The sequence below is a fragment of the Dictyostelium purpureum genome (assembly GCF_000190715.1).
Source record: "Dictyostelium purpureum unplaced genomic scaffold DICPUscaffold_101, whole genome shotgun sequence".
In the NCBI taxonomy this organism is placed as follows: Eukaryota; Evosea; class Eumycetozoa; order Dictyosteliales; family Dictyosteliaceae; genus Dictyostelium; species Dictyostelium purpureum.
The window spans coordinates 18,460-38,447 of record NW_003519438.1 but is presented as its reverse complement, the minus strand read 5'-3'; the positions used below and the strand labels follow the sequence as shown (position 1 = coordinate 38,447).

The 19,988-nt window shown below is 26.1% G+C and overlaps 6 protein-coding genes across 6 annotated transcripts; 5 read left to right on the top strand and 1 right to left on the bottom strand.

The window, feature by feature from the left end:
* Nucleotides 1–283: 283 nt before the first annotated feature.
* On the top strand, nt 284–6,260 carry DICPUDRAFT_151599 (uncharacterized protein; the record flags this gene model as incomplete). The annotated part of the gene is made up of 3 exons (XM_003287447.1): nt 284–852; nt 945–5,770; nt 5,848–6,260. 3 exons carry the CDS (start codon nt 284–286, stop codon nt 6,258–6,260), a joined length of 5,808 nt encoding a protein of 1,935 aa, XP_003287495.1.
* Nucleotides 6,261–6,576: 316 nt separating this feature from the next.
* On the bottom strand, nt 6,577–6,864 carry DICPUDRAFT_32553 (uncharacterized protein; the record flags this gene model as incomplete). The annotated part of the gene is made up of 2 exons (XM_003287431.1): nt 6,577–6,722; nt 6,840–6,864. 2 exons carry the CDS (start codon nt 6,862–6,864, stop codon nt 6,577–6,579), a joined length of 171 nt encoding a protein of 56 aa, XP_003287479.1.
* A 374-nt stretch (nt 6,865–7,238) lies between these two features.
* DICPUDRAFT_78336 (uncharacterized protein) lies at nt 7,239–12,376 on the top strand (the record flags this gene model as incomplete). Its single annotated transcript, XM_003287446.1, has 6 exons — nt 7,239–7,248; nt 8,017–8,328; nt 8,406–8,720; nt 8,795–9,790; nt 9,862–10,230; nt 10,317–12,376. 6 exons carry the CDS (start codon nt 7,239–7,241, stop codon nt 12,374–12,376), a joined length of 4,062 nt encoding a protein of 1,353 aa, XP_003287494.1.
* Nucleotides 12,377–12,971: 595 nt separating this feature from the next.
* Nucleotides 12,972–15,113, top strand: DICPUDRAFT_78335 (uncharacterized protein; the record flags this gene model as incomplete). The annotated part of the gene is made up of 1 exon (XM_003287445.1): nt 12,972–15,113. The coding sequence occupies one exon, from the start codon at nt 12,972–12,974 to the stop codon at nt 15,111–15,113; it is 2,142 nt and encodes a 713-aa protein (XP_003287493.1).
* A 765-nt stretch (nt 15,114–15,878) lies between these two features.
* DICPUDRAFT_91918 (uncharacterized protein) lies at nt 15,879–16,859 on the top strand. The gene has a single exon (XM_003287444.1). The coding sequence runs from the start codon at nt 15,962–15,964 to the stop codon at nt 16,739–16,741; it is 780 nt and encodes a 259-aa protein (XP_003287492.1). The 5' UTR covers nt 15,879–15,961; the 3' UTR covers nt 16,742–16,859.
* Nucleotides 16,860–17,580: 721 nt separating this feature from the next.
* Nucleotides 17,581–19,982, top strand: DICPUDRAFT_151593 (uncharacterized protein; the record flags this gene model as incomplete). Its single annotated transcript, XM_003287443.1, has 4 exons — nt 17,581–18,570; nt 18,636–19,331; nt 19,404–19,627; nt 19,697–19,982. 4 exons carry the CDS (start codon nt 17,581–17,583, stop codon nt 19,980–19,982), a joined length of 2,196 nt encoding a protein of 731 aa, XP_003287491.1.
* Nucleotides 19,983–19,988: the final 6 nt, after the last annotated feature.

The window sequence follows — 19,988 nt, the reverse complement described above, 5'->3', positions numbered from 1 at the left end:
ATTAAAATTCTTTTTTATAAAATAAAAAAAATTAAAAATAAAAAAATAATTTAAAATTTTTTTAAAAATATTTTTTTATTTTTTTTTTTTTATTTTTTAAAAAAAATCTTTATTTATTTTTTATTGTCATTTATCATTTTGTAAATCTATTATCTCTTTTAAATTATTTCTTTACAGGTTTTTATATATATATATATATATATTTTATATGTTTATATAAACATTTAAATATAATATTTCTTTGATTTATTTAAAACATTTTAATAAATAAACATATATTAAAATGTCTAATAATCAAAAGAAATGGTTAAATAATAGTGCTAGTAGTACTAATAGTATTGGAAATAGTAACAATAATAGTCTAAATAATAGTCTAGGAAATTTAGGTGACTCATTGTCATATTCATCATCAACATCACCAACTATTAGTGGGGTTAAATTCTATGATGTGAAACAAGCAAATATAAACTCATCATCACATACACCCCAAATTGGTTCATTTACAAAAAACTATGAATTATACTCAATGAATAAGGTTTTTTCAATTAATAGTACACCAGGTAGTAATAATAATAGTGGTAATAATAATAATCATTTAGGCAAAAGCGATACTAGTAATCAATTTATTAATAAACAATCTTCACACGATAACCAATTAAAAAGATCAAACTCAAACCCAAAATCATTATCGGATCACTTCAATTCATCAAAAGATGAACATCATTACAATAAATATGGTGTACATTCACAATCATATCAACAACATTTACAACAGCAACTACAACAGGATCAACCAACTTCAATTTTATTATTGGCTCAAGGTGGATCTGATGACCATTTTTTTACCGCAATGTATTGCTCAAATGGTAGTTATCTTTTTATTTTTTATTTTTTTTGTTTTAAAATTAATTTCTTACACTTTTATTAGATTATTTAATTTTTAGATATGTTGGTCAAACCAAAGTACCATTTTATAAATGTTTAAAATGGGATAAAGATCCAAATAAAAAGATAGTTTCAATGTGTTTTGATCCAAGTGCAATATGGCTCTTATGTTTATTAAACGATACATCATGTAAAGTTATACCAATCTATTATGATATGTGTAAAAAAGTAGGATATATGGATGATAGTAATTTGGATTCAAATAGCAACAGTAGTAGCAACAACACAAATAGCACACCAAATAAAGCATCAGGCAAGCCAGATTTATCATTTTGGAGATCTACATCAAAAGTTATAGCATCAAAAACATCATCATCAAATAACTCCTCAACCTCAACTTCAAAAGACAGCGGTGGTATTCATGGCCATAAAATTGGTCTACATGCAAATGGTTTTTCAAAATTTAAAATCCCACAATTAACAAAGAAAACAGCTGCAGGTTCAAATTGTTTATGGTGGAAAACTTCAAATAGTGTAGACTATGCAATCATTACAACCACCTCAAATAATATATATTTTGTAAATTTAGTGGATAGTTCAATTTATAAACACAGATTCGAACACCAAATTGAAAAGATTGAAATGGTACAGAGTGATAGCGAAACATTCCTCTTGATTACCTCAAAACATAATGGCTACTTTCAACTATTGATAGAGCAAAAGATTGATAACCACCGTTTCGAAACCATTATTCCAAGTAGTTCTAGCAACAATAAAAGTCTTACAAACAGCTCAAGTAGCAATGATATTGGTGGCTTATTAAAATCATCAGACTTTTCAATTAAACCTCTATTCCATAGTGATAGAAACCCATCAGATCGTATTTTAATGGTACAAAAAACCAATGTTACCCAACAATCAAATGACTCTGATGAAAATCAATCCTCACCCACCACATCAACATCACAATATCCAACACTATTCAACTTTTCAAACCCATTGTCAATTAGTGGAGGCAGTGGAAGTGGTATGTTACCCTCAGTCAATACATCAAATTCGAATGAAAATGTTGTGGTTTCATTCTTAAGGTCAACATCAAAATTAGAAATCTATGAGCCTCTTTATTTGAATAAATATCCACTTTTTGTTTATCAATTACCATCGGGAACATCCAACTTTTTCTTTACCAAGCATATTACAATTGTCAGCGAGCAAGTTACAACAAGCTCAGAGCAACCAGAACAACGTTCAAATGTATTAATTATTTCAAATCTTGTTGCCGGTACTGCAAGTAACTCAAAATATGTTAATAACCAATCGGTTATGCAAACTTTCCAATTAGCACCTGGCGAAATAATTTTAGGTATCTCAAAATCATTAAATCACCACCCAAATAACAACAATAGCAGCAATGGTTACGATGACATCAAATACACTAAACTACCAACAGTTTCATTATGGACCAACTATGCAATTTATGAATTAAGACAAAAAAAATCACCAGAAGAAATATTTTTCGAATTGGTTTCATGTAATTTAGAGAAAAGCGATGGTGAAGCATTAGGTAAAACATTTAGAATGGATTTGTTAAGTTGTTATGAAGCAGCTGCAGACTATTCATTTGATCAAGGTCAGTATGGTCGTGCATTGGATCTCTACTATTTATCTGGTGTGCGTACAAATAAACTGGTTTTTAAATTTTTAGAAATAGGTCGTATGGATATTATCATGACACATTTGAAAGCTATACTCCATCAACCAGATTCGTTCAATCCAATGGACCGTAAAAAAATATCTGATATTTTATTCCAATGTTATCTACAAAAACTTTTAACATCAAAAGAAGATTTCAAATCATTAGATGCTGAATTTTCAAATTTCTTAACCTCTAATCAAGACTATGCAGTTATCAATGCACTAAAATTATTATCATCGAATGGTCTTTTAGAGTATTTCTTTGCTGTTGCCCATAGTAGAAAGATAATGACCACTGCTCTTTCAATGCTTATTGAATCTGATATATTACATTTGGATGCTCAAAATATTTCTTTCCTCCAATCAGCCTATAGCTCAGAGATTAAAAGTCATTCAAATGGTATGGTTTTCGATTGTTTACCACCAAACCTTCAATTAAAACTAATTATTGAAGATCCACAAACTATTCCACGTTACCTCCGTAGACTATACCATATATTACCATTATTAGAGGAAAAAGATTTACAGGATATGGCACTAGCATTCGATCCATCCATTTTTACTCCAACTGGTGCCTTAAATCCAAAACTAAATAAAACAAACCCAGCTGTTTCACATCTTCATCAAATTCAACAACAACAACAATTACAGTATCAACAACAATATCAACAACAATACCAACAATATCAACAACAAAATAATTTAAATAATAACAATAATAGTAATAATAATAACAATATAAACAATAACAATAACTCTAGCAATAATGGTATATTATCACATGATGATCCAGAATTATTTGAAAACAATAGCATAATACCAGGTAGAAAAAGCGAAGGTTTACCAATCAAAGATGAAGAATATTTTGAATTATATTTAATAGTTTTATTAAGCCTAATTCATTTACGTCGTCAAAAACATCAACACCATCATCACCACCACCACCACCATCATCACCATCATAGACACCACCATAGAAACTCTATCGAATTAAATGAAAAATCAAATCAAGACTCAGATAATGAATCTGAAATTTCTACAACTACAAATACAACAACCAATACAGAGGACATCAGCGATGATGAAACTAAAATCAACCATAAAATTAGAATAGACCCAGAATTGAAGCGTTTCCCAATGGCACCATTGAAGAATGAAAAGAAAGCAATCAAAGTATCATGTGGTTGGGACCATATTGCAGTTATTACTGATGATGGTGAATTATATACATGGGGAAGTAACCAATCAGGGCAATTAGGTCATGGCTTGGAAGTTAACAAAACATTGTCATTACCAAAAAGAGTTGACTTTTTCCGTGGAAAATCGCCTATTTTCATGGTAGAGTGTGGTGGCGAACATACCATTGCTGTTGACTCTAACTATTTTGTCTATTCATGGGGTTCCGATAAATTTGGCCAACTTGGTCATGGTACAAAAGCAGTAAATCAAAGTAGACCCAAAGTAATTGAAGAACTAACAGGTCAAAAAATTCAAGCCATTGCTGCAGGTTTTGCTCACAATATCGTATTAAAGAAATCTGGTGAATTATTTTCATTTGGTTATGGTGATTTTGGTCAATTGGGTACTGGCTCATTCCATAGTAAAAATATACCAACACGTATCGAAATCAATGCTATTATGGGTGGTCTTCAACATCATGATGGTGGTAAAATAACTCAAATTGCATGTGGCTTTGGTCATTCAGTTATTTGTAGTGAAAATGGTGAAGTTTATTCCTGGGGTTTAGGTAAACAAGGTCAATTAGGTCACAAGGTATTTGAAAACATTTCGAAGCCACGTTTAATAGAAACACTTCGTGGTGTAACCAAGATTTCCTGTGGTCATTTCCATACAGTCGCCACAACCGATCTAAAGAACGTATACTCATGGGGATCAGGTGAACATATGAAACTAGGTCACAGTTCAGATAAGGACGAATCGGTACCAAAAGTTGTTGACTTTTTCATTCAAAAGAATGTCAGTAAAGTAGTTTGTGGTCAAAATCATACAATGACAATAACATTCCCAGATGACTTGAACAACAGTAATCAAGATGATGAAGACGAGGAAAATATGAACGGAAAATCATCTTCACCAATTTATGCTTGGGGATCTGCAGAACATGGTAAGTTGGGCCTTGGAGGGGATTTAAAGTCTCCATTTTTCGACAAACCAATCCCAACTGCTATTAAAGGTGTTAATTCACTCAATTTAATCGATATTAGTTGTGGTTCAGATTTTAGTGCAATGATCACCTCAAACAATGCCATTTATGTATGGGGTTGTGGCAGATTTGGTCAAATAGGTAATGGAAAAAATGATGATGTATGGGTACCAACCAGAATATCACTCAACGATTCAACCAAACCAAATTTCGGTGGACTTCAAGCAGATAACAAAAAGCAAAGATATAGCCAAGAGGGACTCGAAGAAATGTTACGTTCAAACCCTGATAGCTATCGTCCATTCCATATCTTAAACAAGGCTAAACAATTTGAAAACTATGACATTGTAGCAGTTATTTATGATATATTAAAAGATCAAGTTTCAACATTAGAGTATAAACTATTAGCATTAGAAAAGAAAGATTTAGATAAAGAAAAAGAACTTTATACCCTATTTTCTTTATTGGCACATTATTTTATTAAAGATTATGAAATTTATCATCAACAAAAACAAATTCAATTGCAACAAATTAATGGTAACAATAATAATAATAATAATAATAGTAATAACAATAATAGTGATAATTCAAATTATACTACTCCATCATCTGGTAATAGCCCACCAATGATTTCTACTCACTCCTCACCAAATTTAAATAGCAAACAACAAACATCATCACAAACGAACATTCAAAAATCATCATCATTATCTTCTATTGATTTAGTAAATAATGACTCCTCTTCCCAATCTGGATCTGAAACTGTAAAAGAAGAAAACCATTTATTAAAATATAAACTATTATCACAAATCTTTAATTATTGGAAAAAGAGAAATTTGCCATTAAACGATTTAGAAACATTCCTTCTTACCAATTTGGACTATTTCTCTGATACTCTAGCATTCACAATCCAATTGAATAACAAATTAGATTTACCTTTAGTTTTAGAGTTTTCACCATTATTTTACATTTTAACAATTAAAAACTATTTACAAAATTTAAAAAATCAATCCGATATCGATAAAAGTAAGTAACTGATTTAATTAAACATTTAATTTATCGCTCTATATCCATTTACTAATAAATCATCTTTTTATAATTAGAAACACAAAAAGTCTCTGAAAAAATTTTATGGCAAAATATTAAAGATAATTTAGAAAAGAATATTTTACAAAGAAGCAAAATTGAAATTCCAACATTGAATCAAGATATTTACTCAAGTCTCACTATTGCCCCAAATATTACCAGTGGCGAAAAAGATATTGCTTTCACCTGTAACCACTTTTTCAGTAAAAAGAATTTCTATGCTAAAACATTACCAGAATTTCAAAATGAAGTTAAAAAACTATCATTCTCTTCAGGAAATCCACCAACTGAAACTTTAGACTTTATGCTCCAAGAATTTAACAAAAAATCAATTTCCCAATCTTGTCCAATTTGTTTATTTAATTCGCTAAGAGATTTGCAAAGTGATGAAACTAAAAGAGATATTTTAAAATTATTTAAATTATCTTAATAAAATTTAAAAATAAAATATATATATAAACATATTAAATTATAAAATTTAATTTATATTAAAAAAAAAAAAAAAAAAAAAAAATTTGTTTTCTTTTATGTTTAAAGTTGTGAGTTTATTGAAAATTTGTACAGAAAATGCTATTTATTGTTCATTAGTTTTTAATAACATTTTTATAAAAAAAAAAAAGTATATTATATATTGTTTGTTTGTTTGTTTGTTTGTTTGTTTGTTTGTTTGTCTCTAAAAATTCTTTAACGAGCTTCAAATTGAATCACTAAAGTAAAAAATAGTTTAATTAGTATGCCTATAATTATTAAATCATATTTGAAAAATGGTGAATCAAAATTATTAGATATATATATATACTTTTATCAGTTCTCTTTTTGTACATAATACGATAGGTGCAATCTTTGCATTTAACTGGTTCTTTTGGTTTAATTTCGTGTTCAGCACCACATTCTAATTTGAATTGTTAAATTGTTTAAAATTTTATAAAATAGAAATAATATAAAATAGGTTAATATATTACTTTAATTTATAATAAATGTATTTTTATTATATTTAAATTAAACATACCACCGCAGATATATAAGCAAGGCATTTTCTAATTGTTTGTAATAAATTCGAAAATAAAAAATAAAATAAAAAAAAAATTAAAAAAAATAAAAATAAAGTAAAAAAAAATTAAAAAAAATAAAAAAATTAAAAAAAAAAATTAAAAATAATATAAAAAAAAAAAAACGAAAAAAAAAAAAAAAAATTTCTACGATCATACTCTGCTTTTACCTTTATAGCTTGGTCCATTCCTTTTCATTTTATTTAATTTACCCAATCTTAATCAAAATTCTTTTTTCAATTCGAAAAAGTTTTCCATCTTTAACAGATTCTAAAAAAATATCCTATTGTTTCAATTGACAGCTTTATATTTCCTATTAAGAAGATCTGGTCAAGTTCTAAAAATAGAACCAAATTATAATGTTTACAGGTCAAAGATCATTTATTATATGGTAGATTTATTAAAATAGGTCTTTTTGATTCCAAAATTATTTCAATTGGGAATACAGTTTTAGCTGATTTACACTTCAAACTATTATCTCTCCACAACACAAAAATTTGGACCTAGTTGGCCGAGTAATTAAAATTTTAATTATTTGGCCAACTAGATCCAAATTTTAGTTTTCTCATCGATGTCAATAGAGATAAATCCAAAATCTTTATCTAAAGACATTGTAGTGGTGGGTTGTTTTGGTGGCGCTATTGTATTGAGCGTTTCAAATTTATTAATTATTAAATTTAAATAACAAATTAAGGTATCATAAATAGTATTGAAATGAAGAAAATAAATAAAATGTAAAAATTTATACAAATGAAAATAAAATCATCAAGATTAATTTTAAGATTTTTTTATTTCAACTAATTTACTTTTTTCTTTAAAAAAAACCATCATTTTTGTAAATTTGGGTTATATTATAAAAGCGGTTAAAAAAAATAATCTTATGGAGTTTAATTGAATATATTCAAGGGATAACAATAAGATATTTTAAAGAAAAAATAATTTTTTTTTTTTCGATTAAATTTTTTTTTTTTTTTTTTTTTTTTTTTTAGGAGAATATTGCTTTAAAATTTTTATATTATAAATTTTTATAAACCTCTTTACATAAATAAATAATAAAAATTAATATTAAAGTATATATAATGTTTAATATAAAAAGAAATATATATATTTTATTTTTATTTTTTAATATAATTATAGAATGCTATTGTCAAAATATATTATCAATTAGAAGATCTGATCTCATAAGACAGTTTTTGTTTGTAGATGATACACTGAAGTGTTCTTATGCAACTATGTATTATATACAAACAGATTCATCATATCTTATTAAAGTATCCGAAATAAACCCACCCACTCCATTTAATAGAACTATAAATCAAATTAGTACTCTGTTTCTTTATTTATTTAGTTTTGATATAGAAACTAGTGGTATAGTAGAAGGTTCAACAACTCTTTTGATGGAGACTAATATAGATAAAAAAAGTGTACTTTATAGCTATTCATGTAATTGTATGTAGGAGTATTAATTTATATAATTTAAAAAATTAATTTTTTAACCAACACCAATTTTTATTATTAATAATTAGTTCCAACACTAAAAGATAAAACAAATATTGCAGTGTCAAGTTTAACATTCAGAGATAACTGGATAACAGGGTACTTTAAAGTTAATGATTTCGACAGATCGACCTTAATGCCTACTTTAATTGTAGACTCCACAAGATCCTCAGTGCCTTGTTTGGGTAACTTAAATCTTTGTTTAGTAACCACTGTAAATAACTATTATCAAATTTATATTTCTCCAATGCTTGGTACCAATCCTCAAGAAATAAATATATATTTCACTTCTCAAGAATTAACTTCAATTGATTTTAATGTTACCTTTAGTTTTTATAAATATGGTAATTATTTATTTATTTAGTTAATATAAATAATATAATGTATATATTAACAATAAATTATTTTCCCAATTTAGATAAGATTAGTTTTTATAAAACAAATTCTTTTTATTCATATCCATCTCAGTCCAATATTGTTTTAAATTCAGTAAACAACTTTAAGGCATATTCATTCATTAATATTACATCAGATAAGCCAATAAAATATTTACTTGGTAGATGGGATTCTCAGGATAAATTCCAAACAAATTCAAAATTAATATCAAACAGTGCTGATAAATTAAACTCAATATGGTTAGTTACAACATCCTCTACTAAAACTTTTTATAGTTTTTATAATAATTTAGATCTTTTGATCAATGTAACAAATCCTGGTACTTCAGTCGTTAGTTCAACCCCATCATATAATTATTCTTCATTTAATTCATATATGTTCACATACACATCAGTTTCCGATAATTTCAAAGAAGTTGTACCAATAGGGGCCTACCATTTATTATCATTAGAAGCTACTTCAATTTTGTGGCCAGGTAATTCATTTAGGATTGGAATAGGTTTGGATAGCTTACCCGAAATAAGTAGTTTTGATGCAGTCTATCCTTTTGGTGTTCAAAGTGCCTACTCTTTATTAGGAGATTCATTTAAATTTACAATTCAACAATCAGTATATGCAACTAAAGCTATAGTTGCTACTCTTACCACACTTCAGGAAAAACAAAAAAATTTAGCAAGTGATACCGAAACTGATTTGTCACTTTTTGGAGATATTGAATTTAAAAATTTAAACTATGGTTATTGGTCTATTAAGCTCGTTTATACACCAAATGGCACACCAGATTCTGGTTTCTTAATGTTATATGGGCAATCTCAAATTTATTTAAAAAAATCTCATTTGGTCTACTCAAATTCTACTTCTTCAATCTACAGTACAGTTTTTAAACTTCAAGCTAATTCACTTTCCTCCCAATCACCAGAAGATGGATTTATATTCACTATATACAAGGAATCAGGTGTCATGAAACAATATAGATATTTTGATTATATAAGTGCACCAAAATACCCAGGTTATGAAGGTATATATATATTTTAAGCACAAAAAAAAAAAAAAAATATTAACAACAATTTTTTTTTTTAATTATTTTAGAAAAATTTACAATTGTTGATTTTTATTTTAAAACACCAGCAATGAATTTAACATCCAAGGGTGGTTATAATAGTGCATATTTAAAAATTAAATTTGACAACGAAAATAATTTGTTTTTCTACCAACCATTTTTTGCACTAACACCAAAATTAAATAGAAATATACATTTCGGTAATTTTGCTCCTTTCTATTTAAACTCTGAGGGCATATATCAAGTTGATTTTTATGTACCTGCAAACTTACCCACTGGAGAATTGGACTACACAATCACAAACTCTCTTAAAAACTCTGCAAAATTAACATCAGATTATATGAAGTTTATATTTTCAGATAGTAAAGATAAAGTAAATTTAAGATCTTATTCATTGGGTAATTATAGTTTATATTCATATTTAAATTACTTATTAATTATTTATAAATACTAATAACTTTAATTTTCTTTTTTAAAATTAAAGAGTCCGATTCAATGCCTCCAATTTTAAAGAGTATTTCAGTTGTCTCCAGTCCAGTATTATTTGATATAAAAAGTCAAATCTATGCAGAATGGCTTATTGTTATTGAAGAGGGCTTAAATGGTTTTGACTGGGGTTTTGTAACAGTACAATCTAAAAGAAATACCTATGCAAAATATTCTTATAATGTTACTTTTAATCAAATTGATGAACAAGGAAAATATAGAATTTCTGTTCCTGTAGAATGTTATAACCAGCCTTTAGAAATTTCCAATTTAACTTTAGTAGATAAACAAGGTTTCAAATCAGAATACAGTAGATACAGTTCAAATGTAGGCAGTGGATTTGATTATGATGTTGTAGATCCATTTATGAAAGTTTTATCTGATGAAAGGCTTCCAGAAGTTGAAGTTGTTTGTAAAGAGATTCCAACCTCAACTCCTGCACCATTATTGAATCTAGATATACTAGTATCAAGTACGGATGTTTTTGTATATGGGGGTCTTTCATTTACATTTACATTTACACATCCAGATGGAACCAGTGAAAATCAACTCCCAATTTTGTATTTAAGTGGTGGTTTGGGTGAAACTATTGTTACCACTCCTGCAAAGATTTTAGAAAGAGTATCAGCTACTCAAACCAAATATATAGCACCAGTAACAATCCCATTCGGCTTTGCTTATCCAAATCCAATAGATATCTCTATTTATGGTCTCGTATCAAAAAAAGGAGAGTGCTTGGGGTACCCAAGCAAATATCAAATCATAACCAATTCTAAAGCAGAAATCCCACCAACTGCTTTAAGTGTATTACCTTTTTATTCAAAAGGTGGTAAACTTTATGTATTTGGTAAAGGTTTTACAGCAGCATCAACAATTAATTTTATTACTGGAGCTCCAGGAGCTACAGATTATATTACACATGTTGAAGTTGAGGGTTCGGTTTTATCAATTAATATTGGTCCAACAGAAATACCATTTACAATTATAGTTTCCAATACACCAAGTAATAACCAAATAAAAGTAACTCCAATTATTTATAGAGATGTAGGGGCAGCAAATGAAAACCACGAGTTACCAACCAATCCACCAAAGAAATGTTTAGGCTCACCTGTTTGTGGAGGTATTGAAAATGGTTATTGTAGTGATAAGGGTTGTATATGCTATTCACCATGGATCGGAGATTCATGTCAATCTAAAGTAATTACCATCCCACCACCAGTAGTAAATCCAAATGAACCCTCAGCTAATCTTACAACTGATCCAAATGACTTTTCTTTAATCAGTTTAATATCGTTGGTATCATTAAAAGAATTGGATATCTATAACAAAGAAGTAAAAATTTATCGTTTCGATAAATGGAACCAAACTCAAATAGATAAAAACACTCATTTCTACAGCACAGATATCAAGGCAAATGATGGCTCATTGATTTGTACTGTTGGTGTATCAACTATTTGGTTCGAAGAGTTGAGTAATATTACTTTTGCAAATCAACAACTAACCATGAATCCATCAAGTTTAAAATATAATATCAATATTACCTCGTATCCATTCGAATCTACACTAAACAGACTTCAATTGTTAATATCAGCATCAACTCAATCAAATGAAGAAGATAATGTATGCTCAGGTCAAGATTTTGGTGAAACCGTTGCAGATAATTCAGACTATATAAAACTACAAATCAATAAGCATTCATTATATGGTAGATTCATAAAAAGAGGTATTATTGATAACTCGAATGTTTCAATTTCGAATGATATTTTATCAGATCGTTCAAATGAAACCTATTATTCTTCTGGAACCTACATTGCAGTCAATATACCCTATTTCAACTTTTTAGCACAATTAGATCCTGATTTTTCAGTTTTATTGGAAGGTAACTCGGCAAATTCAATTTGTAAAAATAAAAGTGGTTTATCCAAAGGCGCCATTATCGGTATTGTAGTAGGTTGTGTTGGAGGTGCTATTATCATAACCATTGCAATTTTATTAATTATTAAATATCAATATCAAATTAAAATTATTAAAAATAAAATTAAAATGGAAAAAATGTAAAAAATTAAATCAATAAATCAAACAAATCAATAAACCAAACAAATCAATAAACCAAACAAATCAATAAACCAAACAAATAATATTTTTTTAATTTTGGTCAATTATTTTTTTTTTAGATATATTTTTTTTTTTTTTTTTTTTTGGATAGATAATAATAATAATATCAAATTTTAAAAGAAAACTTTTTTAAAAATCCAAAAAAAATTTATTATAATGGATGTTTTAAAAAAAATAAATCAAAAAAAAATTGAAAAAAATTTTTTTAAAAAATTTTAAAAAAAAAATCTTTTTTTTTTTTTTTAGTTTTTTTAAAAATTTTTTAAAAAATTTTATACATACAAACACAAATATATACTTCAACACATATAAATAATATAGTATAGCATAGATAAATAAATATATAAATATATTCATATAATATCTAAATTATTATTTAATATATAAAATATTTAAACAAATAAATTTATAATTAATTTAAATATCTATATGAAAATATAAATATCAAAACAATATATAACATCACCAGAAAAATAAAAATAAAAATAAAAATATTATAATAATATAATAATAATAATTATATTTAATATTAGATAAAATGCCTTTCCATTTCCTTAAAAAAGGTACAATTGCAAAAGAGAAGGGAAAAAAAAAAGAAATTGAAAACTTTAATATAGGAGGTTCCAATTCAGATACCAACAGTAATAGTTATAGTAATACCAACTTTAATACAGATGATTTTGTCATTGACACATTTTTATCATTGGATGCACTCAAAGCAGAATATGAAAACACTTCCAATACAACATATTTCCTAAATCCAACTAGTATAAACACTACCAACGGTGAACCACACTACAACACCAGTGGTTATTATAATAGTGCAGAGAATTATAAGACTAATAGTACTACTATAACAACAAGTAATATAACAAACAATGTAAAATCATCCAGTAGTAATAGTAGCCATGTCAAGAATATAAATGATGATGTTTTTTTAAATACTGACATAAAGACGTGGGACGTTGACACTGTAATCCGGTGGTTAAAATCTCTAAGGTTTGAAGAAGAAATTATCAAAAATTTTGAAAGCGAAAAAGTTGATGGTGTGGCAATGTTCATTTTGTATGAAAATAACGATTTTTTGAAAAATTTAGGTTTTACTCATATAGGTCCAAGACTTAAATTTCAAAAAGGAATCGAAGAAATTATAGAATCAAAAAAATTGAACTCAAAAAGATTTAAACGTAGAAAAGATGTAAATAGTAAAATTATGGAAAGCTTGAAAAATAAAATTCAAAATGATAATGATAATGATAATGATAATAATAATAAAACCATATCCAATGACAATAACGAAAAACAACAAGAAAAGGAGGAAAAAGAAGAAAAAGAAGAAAAAGGAGAAAAGGAAAAAGTGGAAAAAGTGGAAAAAGTGGAAAAAGTAGAAAAAGAAGAAAAAGAAGAAAAAGAAAAAATAATTGAAAAGGAACAACAGGAACTAACTAAGGAACAAATTGAAAATGAAACAGAATTAGAAAAAGAACAACAAAATAATATTTTAAATAGTGAAAAGGACCAAACTATCATACCAGAAACTAAACAGGAAGAGCTAGCCAAATCTGATGAAAAGGGACCAGCTGAAGGAACTAAAACTACCAAAGCTGAAGTGCATGTTGACGAGAGTGAAATTGATCTCGATGATTACGAAAAGGAACAAGAGGAGTTTTCAATTGATGCAAATTCAGATAGTGACACAGTAACATTTGCTAAACATAATAGACAAAAAATAGATAAAAATAGTGAAAAATATAAAAAGATACTCGATATTAGAAATAAAAGAAGAAAAAAAGTAATTTTAAAACCATTGTTTCCTGAAGAAAACAATTTTAATAATAGTAACAATAATAATAATAATAATAATAACAATAACAATGATAATAATAGTTATGATAATGAAAGTAACATAATAGATAATAATATAAATAATAATAATATAGATAATATTAATAATAATAGTATCAATGTATGTAATAACAATCAATTTCAATATAATGAAGGATTAGAATATGGTGATGATGAAAGGGAAAATGATGAACCTATTAATCAAGAAGTTAATATTGTGGCAAATAAAATGGATGAACCAATAAAAGAACAGGGTAGTGAGGATACAACTGAAGATACACCTCCAAGTATAGAATTTCAAAGTTTAATGGATAGTTTATCAAATTTAATAAGAAAACAGAATGAATTTGAAACTCCAGCCTATAGAACTTATGATAGAAATAGTAACTTTAGAAACATGTATCATATCGAAACCAGAATAGTAAACCAACAGGTTATTACCGATTATAGAAACAATAATAAAGCTGATGCATACAATAGAAGATTAGAAGGTGCATTTTTAGATATTGAAAAGGGTGTTAAAATTGCATACGATCCAATAGAGGAATGGAAGAAAACTGAAAGTGGTCAAGAGCTATTCGCAAAATATACCGATCTAAAGGATCAACATAAACTATTACAACAAAGAACAAAAGCTATAAATTTACGTTACAGACAAATTAATTCCTTCACAACTATTACAGCATCCCCAATTTACGAAGAAAAAATTGAAAAAATTGAAAAACTTGGTAAAAAATATAAAGAAAACCCAATACCACAAGAGACACCTCCACCCCCTCCAGAAGAGCCAAAAAAAATAAAAAAAAATAAACATAATCAAACATCAGCTTTATAATACAATTCACCAATCATAAATAACAAAATAAATAAAAATAAAATAAAATAAAGTGTACACTTTTTTTAAACTTTTTGCATTATTTATTTAATTAATTATAAAATTAATAATATTAACTAAACTGGTATTTGTTTGACAAGGATACGATTATGATTATTATTATTATTATTACTAATTTGCATTCTCTATCTTAATCTCTATTTGTTTCTTTTTAATTTTTAAGATAGTTGTTTAATAATAAAAATAAATGCTGATGGAGTCATCTGATTAAAATAATGGAAAGGTTAAAATTAATTTTATTTAATACAAACATTTCTTGTTGAAAAGGTTTCCATTTGACTAATGGTCATCAAATTGTAAATATATTTTTGAAAATAATAATATTATGTTGTTATAAAAAATAATCTCTTTTGATCTCTTTTCGTAAGAAATAAAATTTTTAATGTTATAAATAGATATAATACATAACAACATTATATTTATTTATTGAACAAAAAAAACTAAACTACATTTGAGCAACCACACTCTTTCTTTTTTTTTTTATATAATAGTACCATATACCATTCTAAGCTTAGTTTTTTTTTTTTGAAAATAATATTTAACATAACCCCACTACATCACACATTATATTTATTTTTTTTTTTATTTTTTTTTTTATAATAATAATAATAATAATTTAATTATTATAATTTTTAATTTATATAATTTCAAACTTCAATTAAATACATTAAATTTATTTTTTCAATTGGTTTTTTTGTCAAACATATAATAATTAACTTTTTAAATAATTATATATAAATAAATTGTGTATTAAAAAAAAAAAAAAAATTTTAAAAAAATAAAATAAAATGAAATATTTTATTTTATCAATTTTACTAATTAATTTATTAGTATTTGTAAGTGGAGATGTATTAGTTCCAAATACCAATAGTGATAATCAAAAATATTTCTCTAGAAAAGATCATCACAAGACTGAATCATTTAATCCATGTAAACATGGTGATTATGATTTCAGTGGCTTCAACAATGCTTCATCATACCAATATAGCTTCCGTGACCATAGAGATTCAGAAACATATACCTTGTTTTGGAATGTTTGTGGAAAAGATGGTACTTCAAAATGTTATAACCAAAAAGATGATGCTGTTTGCGAAAAGAGTGAACATACCTATAGAGTATTGGGTTTCAATCATAGAACCTCATTTCAAGAATTTACAAGTGGCGATAAATACGATAGACAAGGTGGTATTATCACCTACACAGCTTTAAATTCTATAGGCTGTCCAAATCTTCAATCCAATGTCCACATTAGTTTGTATTGTGATCGTTTCACAAAGAATCGTATTCTTTCAGTTAATGCAAACCGTGAAGCATGTCTTGTAAATATTCATTTAATTGGTGACTCTGGATGTCCAATGCTTTTAAAACCAATTTACAAATATATTATAGGCATTTCGCTTAGTATCATGGCTTTTTCTTCATTATTGGCCGTATGTACCTATTGCATCCATTTACTTCACAAACAGTACCATGACCGTAAAAAGAAATTATTAAAAGAACAATCAAAATCATTATTAATTAATGGAGAGAGTTCATATACTCCTGGTGGTGATGATAGTTGGTTATAATTTCACTAAAATTATTCATAAAAATGATTATTCACCAAAATAATTATTCCAAATTTAAAAAAAAAAAAATAAAACTATAATTTATTAAAATCACAATCCATTAATTTTTTCTTAATACATATCTATGCCCTGTTTTATTCTAAAAATATTTTTTATAATGTTCATCAAAACTTCCAATTAAAAAAAATACATTACAAAATTGGTATATCTTTTATTTTTTTTATTTTTTTTTTTTACCCGAATTTGGATTTTATTTTCTTACATATAATTAAAAAAAAACATATAAATAAATTATAAAGCAAAACACACACATATTCACTCACTCACTCACACAAAAAGGTAATGTTTAAACCACTAAATATATATTCATTTAAATAAATAAATGATAAAAATATAATTTTAAAAAATTAAAAAAAATAAATTTAATTTTTTTTAATTTTTTTTAATTTTTTTTATTTTAAATTTAATTTATTTTTTTTAATTTTTTTTTTTTTAATTATATGTAAATGTTGGTGTTTGTGTATGTTTGTGTGTGTAATGTTTGATATATAATAATTTAAAAATATTTTATTTTTTAAGTTTTTTTTTTTTTTTTTTTTTTTTTTTTTTTTTAAATTTGGTGTTGTTGTATATTATCTTTATATATATATTTATATATATATAAAATAAATATTTAATATATATTTTTTTATTTTTTAAAAAAATTGTTTTAAAAATACTTATATATTAATATAAAAATTTTGTTTTTATTGTGTAATAACTATTTTCCCCACCCTATATATATTTTTATTTTATTTTATTTAATTAATTTTATAAAAAAAATATAAAAATAATAATAAATGGATGAAATACCAGATTCTACAATGGTTGTATTAAATACTACAACCACAACTACAACCACAACTACCACAACTACAATAGGCAATAATAACAATAATAATAGTCAAAGCTCACAATCATCCTCAACAGAAACATCACCAAGCAGAACTAAAAAGCATCCAGCCATTTCCAATGATGATCAATTAATATCACAAAAAGAAAAATTAAAATCACCATTTGATAATCAAAAATTATTAGAACAATTATTACAACAAGCTCGAGCAGAAAACACTAATAATATTTTAAAGCAAAAAAGTGGTAAAAATAAAAATAAAAAAAAGAATAAAAATATAAACTATGATGTTGATTTTTATGATGAGGATGAAGAGGACCAAGAGGAAGAGGAGGAATATGAAGGAGAAGAAAAAGATGAAAGCTTTAATATTTACAGTGACGGTGGCTCATTTAAATATATAATAAACGATTTTATAGACAATAATAATTCCCAAAACCAAAAAAAAACTCTTAGCAACTATATAAAGGAATCATCAAAATTAGCAGAATCAGACGATGCTAATAATAGTAACAATAATATAAACAATAATAAATTAGAGTTTTATGAAGATGATTATAATAATGAAGATTTTAATATAAACTATGATCACCTATTTTCCTCATTATCATCAAATGGAGCAAAACTATCCCAACATGCAAATGACAGCGATAATGATAAGAATCGACAAGAAGACGACAAAGAAGATATAGTATTTGACGAAGAAGATATAGTATTTGTAGAAGAAGATGAAATTGAAGAAGAAGATGAAATTGGTGGAAGAATTGCAGAAATTAACCAAACTTTACAATTTGTTTCAGATATTATCGAATCTCTTCAAAATGCATTCGAAGAGGGAGATATATGGAGAAGTGACCAAGAAAATGAATCTTTTTTAACAGATAACTACTCAAATTTTGTTTCATCAAAGGATGAATTGTTAGAACTAATTAAAACTGTATGTAAAAAATTATTTTTTTTCATTTTTAAAAATTTATTAATAATTTTTCTTTTAAATTTTAGTATGGAAACCAACCACAATTAATAAAACTCTTATCAGAAACAGCTTCAATCGAAACTAGATTCGAGTCATTGAAAAAACAATTAGAATACTATAAATCCAAAAATGAACTCTTTAATGAAAATAGACTTCAACAGTTGCAACAAGAATATAATATTGGTAGCAGCTCAAGTTCAATTAATAGAAAGCAATCAAAAACAATCAATCAAAAATTTAAAAAAATTTATAATATTTTTAAAAACAAATTAGATAACAATAATGTAAATAATAACCAAAACAATAATAATGTAAATAATATTCAAGAGCAACAAGAAGTAAAAGAAGAAAATGACGAAGAAGATGAAAAGAAATATCAACAAAAATTTGAAATACTACCAGTAGATAGCTCAATGACAACAGAATGCGCAATTTGTTTTTTAGATGAAATCGAAGAAGAGAAATTATTTTTAATATCTCAATGTGGTCATATTTATTGTACTGAATGTCTCTCTGAATATTTAAAAACTAATATTCTTTCAAGAAAAATCTTTATACCATGCCCATTCCCAAAATGCACTTCATGGTTCCAATATGGTCAAATCAAATATCTTGTTGATGATCACACCTTTAACAAATATGAAGAATTTACGTTTAGTATATTTTTAATGAAAACACCCAACTATAAATGGTGCCCAAATAAAAACTGTGAAAATGCTGTTGTAAGTAGAATCCTATAAAAGATACCTATCTTTAACAATATCAACCTATACTAATCTATTTTCATTCTATAGTATGGCGAAGTAGATAATCCAAGAACCAGATGCTCAAATAAGGAATGTAATTTTGATTTTTGCTTTAACTGCGAAGCCGAATGGCACCATAATTCTACATGTGAACAATATCAAATTTGGAGATTAGAAAACACGATGGTAGATACAACTTATGGAAAGTGGACAAAAACTAATGATACCAAAAAGTGTCCGAAATGTAAATCTGTTATTGAAAAAAATGCTGGGTAAATATTATTTTATATAAAAAACTAATGAAAAATTTTATACTAATTTAATTTATTATTATATATTAGATGTAATCATATTACATGTCACTGTGGATACAATTTTTGTTGGCTATGTGGTGGGAAATATTCAAATAATCACTTTAACAATTTAAATGTATTTGGTTGTCCAGGTATGGCGTCAAAGAAACTTAGCAGCACAAGACGTATTTCTCAAAAAGGTTTAATTGGTGTAGCTGTCGTACTAGGTGGTGTCGTTGTTGTTGGTGTTGGTATTCCTACTATTATAGTTGGTCTCCCAATATATGGAGGGTATATCGCTCAGAAACATATTCGTAGAAAATTAAAAAAATAATATGAA